At 31.1% G+C, this 8100-nt stretch overlaps 1 protein-coding gene across 1 annotated transcript; it reads right to left on the bottom strand.

The window, feature by feature from the left end:
- Positions 1–3858: 3858 nt before the first annotated feature.
- LOC131071168 (cytochrome P450 703A2-like) lies at positions 3859–5824 on the bottom strand. Its single transcript, XM_059208858.1, has 2 exons — positions 5147–5824; positions 3859–4668 (listed from the first exon to the last, which is right to left on the bottom strand). Exons 1-2 carry the CDS (start codon positions 5822–5824, stop codon positions 4039–4041), a joined length of 1308 nt encoding a protein of 435 aa, XP_059064841.1. The 3' UTR covers positions 3859–4038.
- Positions 5825–8100: the final 2276 nt, after the last annotated feature.

Genomic DNA, 8100 nt, shown 5'->3' with positions numbered 1-8100 from the left:
GGATAATGATCTAATCCTGAGCAGGGAATAAGCGAGCAGGAAGGGGAGAATGGAAAGCACCTCCAATCTCCTTGCCAGAAGAATCTATCTATTTTTTCTGCAATGTTGCTAAATCCTTTCCTTCTATTTGTCCAAGTGAACAAATCACCTGAGTCTATTTCCATCAAGTCATTCCTATCAATCCAATCATTGAAGTCCTACTGAGATCCACCTAAGCGGATTAATCTCTCAACACTATTATATTTACTTCTTATTGTTATTATGCAATGTTCTTGCCTATTACTTTTACTATGCCATTATATGTTCAAAACACCATAGCACATTTGTGTATGAGAATAGTTGTGTTTCGTCCTTAAGTCATGCAAGTATTTGCAGTACATCCTTTTTTTTTATTAATTTCAGTAAATTGTGCACTATTCAAAGTTTTATTTCTATTTTTATTTTTCCATGTTCTATTACTTCATTCTCTAAGTTTTTAGTCTTTGTCAAAGTAAAAGAAAAATTATATTATTTTCTAGGTAATGCATGTAGTGCTAAATTAGATTAAACACATTTAGATGTGTCAAAATACCGTGTTTATTTGTGTTAAAATTTACATTATTTTGTTTTCTTTCTATCTAAGAAAATAATGAATCAAAATTAATATATTTCAAACATAAATCTTTTAATTAGTTTAAGGCTAAACAATATAGTTCTTATCAAAGAAGTCACTCCAAGATTTAACTCCAAAATATATCAAATATGTATCATACTCTCCAATTATACTTGCAGTGATATCTACCTCCTTAATATAGACCTACAAGTAAAAAATAGAGTAAACCACTAAACCTAGTGTAGGCCAACTTATGGTCTAATATAACTAATTAATCCACATAAATTAATATAACTAACTTAAGGGATGTGCATGTTATAATCTCCAACAACTTATATACATTATATAATACAATATATTTGCTTGTAAATAGCGTGTCATCCCTACTTGACATGTTTTTCCCTCAAAAAAAATGAACAATCAAAATAATAACATTATTGCAAAGTCATTACAAATATGATGTTATGTGTTATCATCTAACCATTCATATGTGATCTTTCTAGTGGATTTTTCTAAATAGAATCAAGATCTCATTTATGACCTCATACAGCTTATATTGCATTCTTCGTCATAGAAATGTCATGCCTTGAATATCCATTTCTTTTATGAAGCCATTAATTATGGTAGTTTTTCCTTTGATTCTTTGTAGATCCACAGTGATTAACCTATTGATTGTATGTAGTACCATGCATCCATGATTGTTGCATCTCACAGTGATGGAAAGGTCCATATGTTGCACACTTTACAATCTTGGGAACCTTCCTCAATTCTTGATGCTTTTTGGCACTTTTTTTGTTGGTTCATTCAATGAAATAGTATTTTCCTCTTTTTTTTACTTCTTACGCCTCTTTTCTCTCTTTTTTTTAATTCATTCTTTTGTATATTCTTGAATTTTCTTGAATTGGTCTCCATTATGTGCAATATCTTACAGTGTGATTTTTTCTTTCTAAACCAAAGCTACATGAACTCTTCCTACAAATTAATGTTTGTTTCCTCGAAATATTATAAATACAAGAACAATATCCAACCCATCCATATCTAAAGTATTAAAATTAAACTGAAAAACATATTAGTCTATAGAGAGCTTCAAATAAAATAAAATAAAGATTATTATTATCCTCTATTTGACTATTCTTGACTTTTTTATTTAGACCTCTATTAGCTTGGCTAGTTCTATGTTGATAAATTTATAGATATTGATAGGGTTTATAATAACTAAAAAAATTTAATTTTTTAAATCATTTTCAATGCATCCATATAATTCAAGGAACGACTTTTCCTTCCATGAAAATAAAATGTTTATAATTTTATCCTTCATATTCTCTTCATCATCCTCTTCCCTGTCATATTTACTTTAGATTTTCTCATATTATCAACAAGTATCTATTTTGGTTCTTATCTATCTGAGAAAATATCTTCCACTTGTGTACATAGAGTTTTGAGATTACAAGAAAAAGTTAGAGAATATTAATTATCCCACTCACAATCCAAATGAAACACTCAAGATAAATTATAAGAGTTAGTAAATGTTGATAAAAATAAAATAAAATTTCATGAGTATCAACCCTTGTCAAGCACCAATTCATGGTAATTATGCTCAAGATGATGATACATGAGTGCTCCTACTTGTAGTATAACATTGTATTTTTTGGAGTCATGAAAATGGTTTGGATTAAATAGATTTGGACCCAAATATTAAATGGCTAGGATTGGATCAAATGGTCAAGGGCTCAAATTGATTGAGATCCTTAGGATAATGAGAGGAGGACAAATTAACTCACATAATTAGAAGATGGGAATGAGTCCAAGATTAAAGGGAAATCAATGATGGAGAATTCCCTTGGAGAAATTGCAGTCTGATGAGATACAAAAGGGGTACTTTGGAGTACCCTTGGGGGTGGAAAATACCTTGACCCATGTGACATGTAAAATATCCAATGTCACATGTATAAAGGAGTCATGAATTGTGTACAAAGGTCATACCTATGTACTCATGTTGAGATGTACAATAATCAAGTGTGAATTTGAACAAGGTTAGTGTGTGAGAGTGAGGGATTAACGGGTTAATTAATTTTATCTAGCTAATGAAAAGTGGATTGTGTGTGTGTGTGTGTGTGTGTGTGTGTGCGCGCACACCTAAGGTACACAGTAGAAGAAGGATGATCAAGTAACTTTAAGATAGAAATGTGATTGGGTGAATAGTTATGAACAGTGAGTAAATAGTGAAATTATTAATTAAATAATAAGATATTTTTCATTAATAAGAAGATGAAAATTTAATAATTAGCTGGATAAATAGGGATTTATTCAATCAATTAGAGAGGAAATGGTAAATTAGTTAGTTGAAATGACAATTTATCAATTATAGGTGTCTACACAATTTATCAAAAGAATTTTTATTGTAATACAATAGGAATAAACTATAAAAGACACCATATAATCTACCATTAAATAAAAAGTTAAAATATTATGTTGGTGATAATCCCTTTAGAGCTAGAGCTACCATTATAATTCCTTGAAAATTCCATCAAATCGGGAAAGCTTGATGAACATAAGGATTTCAGTTATTTATTTTAATAAATCGCACTCTACCATAGATATAATAATACAATAATATAAAATGTAAATATGTTATTTTTCTTACAAAAATTAGAAGTTGATTTTCCAAGTTATTAAAATTTATCCTAAAGTTTGGCATCAAAAATTTGTTAAAATTTTAAAATCACAAAGTCATCTTTACATCACCATATCTTCCTTAATATTGCTCTAAATCCTTAATGTGACAACTTTTAAAAGTCTCTTGAATTTATTGTTCCAATAAATATAGAATCATTTTTTATATGGATATCTGTATGAAGAAAATGAACGTTTACATGAGATTCACCCCTTCCTCGAAAAAATAACTAATTTTATCCCGCTTTTTCTAAATTAAAATTGTGATGTCACTTGATAAGATCCAAACATATAATAAAGAAAACAAGACAATGTAGAATAGATATCACACACAATACAAGAGATGTTTATGGAACAACATGCCCTAGTATCCAATATATGTAGAAATAGAATAAACCCTTGAAGTAGAGCAACACTATAGATTTCTCATTAGTAAATAAGTCACTCAAATCTATCTCAATTATGTACCATACTCACATATCCTTACATTGCCATTCACCTCCATAATCATAATAGAAGATATACCACTAAGCATAATGTAGTCCTATTGATTTCCCAATACTTGATTACACAAGTTATCCAAATGACCCAATACAACTAACTTAATGGATATGTGCCACATGTTGGCATCTCTATCAACCTGCATACATTATAATTACACATCCTTGCGTACATAATACTATTTTCCTAATAACAGGTCTTAAACACTTCTATGACATATATTAAATAATATCACAAGAATTTGAATGTTGAAATGTGTTTGTGTGTCTTTATTAGAGTAGTAATGATCCTAATCTAGGTTTTGCATTGGCCTCAAGGGGTACACTTTTTATCGTATACCCTAAAACTTCCACCATGTCAGAATCCTCTAGTTTTTCTTTATAAAGAGGAGACCAATTGAAAAGATGGATCAAACGAGCCAAACATAGTAGAACCACTTTCATTCCTAGAGTTGCTCCTGGACAACCTCTCCTTCCTGCCCCAAATGGAACAATTTTACAATCAGGATCATTGAATTCCACACAATCCTTGTCATTTGTAATGAACCTTTTGGGATCAAAATCATTAGGATTTGACCAAACTTTTGGGTTTCTTCCTAATGAATAAGTGTTAATAAGGACCTTGGTGTTCTTGGGTATGTCAAATCCTTTTATTTTTGTGTCTTTCATGGATATGTGAGGAATAAGAAATCCACCCACAGGATGAAGCCTAAATACTTCTTTAACAACAGCCCTCAAATATCTCAAATGCACCAAATCAGACTCTTCTACATGATGCCCATGCCCAACAACTACATCAATTTCTTCACGAACTTTGGTCATATATTCAGGGTGCCTTAAGAGCTCAGCCATTGCCCATTCACTAGTAATGGAAGAAGTGTCTGTTCCTGCAGCAAATATATCCTGTGGGTAATAAACGGTTAGCATTAATTATTTAAAATGTTGATCACAAGAAAAAGCAATAAAATAATCAATGATCCACTATATATTTTTGCATGACATTCTTGATGAATGAACCTACAATACTAAGTGAGCTATATAAAATAATCATTTTTTCCTTCCACTAACCACAAAGTGGGATTCATATTTATAATTTCTAATATTCTTGTTCCTCTCACTTATAGAAAATATAAAGGAATAATCAAGAGTCCTACCTTTATCACGTTAGCCTAAACTAAACCTAGTATTTCATTAAACTTGGTTTCCTAAAAATAATTAAGTATTGTAACATCCCAAAATAAGAGTGAACTCCTACACCCATATCCTAATATTAATTATATTAGTAAGTTTAATAAATTAAAATGCTCTACATGACATAAGAACACATTCATTAAGATATTATCGAAAGAAAGAAAAATAATAGAATTAAATTTGAACTTACAATGAGAATGGCTTTTACCTTCATCATGTTTAAAGTCTTGGCCCGACTTTTGGCTTCTAGTAATGTGTGAACAAAATTTAAGGGCCCTACTCCACTTCTTTTCTCAAGTTCAAGGAATTGCTCTTGTATTATTGAACCATATAATTTTTCAACCCACTTCATTATGTCTTTCATTTTTCTTTCATGTCCTTGTAGATCTAAAGGCCTTAAGAATGGAAGATAATCACCAATATTGAATGCATTAATAAGGGAGAAGGAATCATAAATTTTTGCCTTGTGTTCGACAGCTACCTCGGGACTTGCACCTTTTAGGCCAAAAAACCTTTGTCCCAATACCATCCTAGTAATAACATTGCTTGTGAGAATCCCAAAAAGGTTTCTCATGTTAATACTTTTACCTTCCAAGGATGCCCTATATACATCATTAACCATGCATTGGACTTCTTCAACTCTTCCTTGTCTAAAAGACTCTATCTTCTTTGGACTCAAAAGCTCCATTAAGCAAATTCTTCTCACTTCCTTCCAATGTGGACCGTATGGAGCAAAAGCAATGTCATTGCCCCCAAATGTGAAGTGCTCTGAAGCAATATTCTTTGGTCGAGAAGCAAATAAGTGATCTTGCTTCAATAAGAATTCCTTTACATATTTGGGGTCATCTGTCACAACGACAGGCACCATTCCAATGTGAATGTAAACAAGGGGGCCATATTTTTGAGTTAATTTTTGCATACCTAAATGAGGAACATGACCAATTTGAAACAAGTTTCCCACAATGGGCCATCTTTGTGGACCAGGAGGAAGCTTCAAATGTTTCTTTCTCTTCCATTTGAACAAACGTTGGTGACACAATGTTAGAGTAATGAAAAGAAATAAGTATCGAGTCCAATGACCAAGCAAAATCTCACTTAGGATTCTCATTAGCTCTACAAATCTTGAATGCATTTTGTACTTGATACAAATCCTCCTTTACCTAAAATCAAAAAGAACATCAGTAAAATTTATTAATTTCTCAAAAAAAAACAAAAAATCAAAAGATCTATAACAACCAATTTGAGAAAAAAAAGCAGCAGCCAAGAAGTTTTATGAAGTAACCTCAATGACTCTGATCTGATACTGCCAGTTCAAAGCTTCGTTTTGCCACCTTCCTCAATTCAAGTGTTATATAGACTTTGTTTTGCAAGAGAAATCTCTTGTCGTCTCTACTTTGCCGTCCAGGTTTACATAGACGATGAAATTGTCTTAATCATGGAGATAATCGCTACCTATGGTTTTAATGTAGGATTTCTTCATTAAAAAAACAGATAAGAAAAGATCATGTTGTCCTACTACTTGAACTTATGGATTCGGAATTCTTAATTAATGCTCTTTGCTCTTCCTTTTAGATGCCTGCCTTCCATTTTGTCTTTATATTTGTCCAGATGATGTGATGTAAGTTGTAACAGAGTTAAAAAGAACGTTTTTATTGGTAGATTACAATTAATCAAAATTTGTAAAGATATCAGAGTATTTGAATGATTAAAAATTATGTTTTGTATGATTTTTGGTTGAATAGACAACACCCTTAACTTTCATATTTGATTTAAATCACAATGTAATCAAAACAAACTTTTTTAACATAGTCTATATCTAAATTATCAGAATACAATCTCGTATAATAGTTATATATTCTACTTTAGTACTAGATAAAATAATCATTGGATGTCTTTTACCCATTCAATTGATAGCGCTACCAAACTAAAAAAACACACAGTTACTAGTGGACCTCTACCTATCCAAGGCACCTACTTAATTTGTATCAACAAAGTTAGTTTCTTTATATTTTGGTGAACTTTTGTAATCTTATGTGACATGTTTCCCATAGGCTTTCTTGTCATTACTAGGGTTTTTGATATTTTCTATTTTTTCTAATTTGATGTCTTTTTTCTAATCCAACCTTCCTTTTTCATCCATGTACTTCATTGGTACATCATTATTTGGTGTTTGGCATGCTCATTCACATATCCTATCTTTTATGTACCCTACCCACCCTTGCATAAGGATTTTGATATTTCTATTTTTCTGATTTTACATCTTTTTTCAAAGCCAACCTTCCTTTTTCATCCATGTGCTTCATTGATAAATCCTTATTTGTAGTTTGGTGTGCTCATTCACATATCCTATCTTTTATGTACCCTACCCACCTTTGCATTGGCTTCAAGAATTAATTTTTACACTTGTTTTAGATTTACTTGAGGATTAATTTTCTATTAAATATAAATCGTGTACCATTTACCTACCTCTATTACAGTTTTTGAGTTTTTATTGCATAATCTTGTGAACGTTGCATTTCTCGTCCTTGAGTAGATCTTTGTTTTTACATCATGGATTCTCATGCCCCTCTATCCTTAGCATTTTTTCATGCTTCATTTGTTAATTTTAAGATGCTTACACAATTTGTGGTGTTTGATTTTTCTAGTCTTGATTTACTCATGGTCCATTTTGTCATGTAAAGGGGATAACATTGTCTATAGAAGCATTTTGCCATCATACAATTTTCTTTAGCCACTAAAAAAGATCTCCACTACAATTTTTCCATCATACAATTTTCTTTAGCTTCATATAATTTAGCCATTAAAGATAATGATCTCCATCATACAATTTTCTTTAGCCTTTCTAGAGAAAGTTGTTGAGCATTCTTGCATCTGGACTTGTGGGCCTTGGGAAGAACAAACTGGTCATGAGAATCATCCTTTTTGTCTCTAATACATTCTTTTCCTTTAGAGATTTGATTGTTGATCGTTTTCCCTTTTGGATACCCTCACTAAACTTATTAATGATGGTTGTATGTTTTCTATTTCTTCTATGGATATTGATACTAGTGTGTTGCAATCTAATAATAAATTACCTTTGAGCACCATTCCTTCACAAGATTTAGCTTAGAAAAAAACTACTGTGAGGGATATTCATGAAATATT

This window comes from Cryptomeria japonica, chromosome 7 (assembly GCF_030272615.1).
Source record: "Cryptomeria japonica chromosome 7, Sugi_1.0, whole genome shotgun sequence".
In the NCBI taxonomy this organism is placed as follows: domain Eukaryota; kingdom Viridiplantae; phylum Streptophyta; class Pinopsida; order Cupressales; family Cupressaceae; genus Cryptomeria; species Cryptomeria japonica.
The sequence above is the reverse complement of the archived record's forward strand: the minus strand, read 5'-3'. Positions and strand labels throughout refer to the sequence as shown.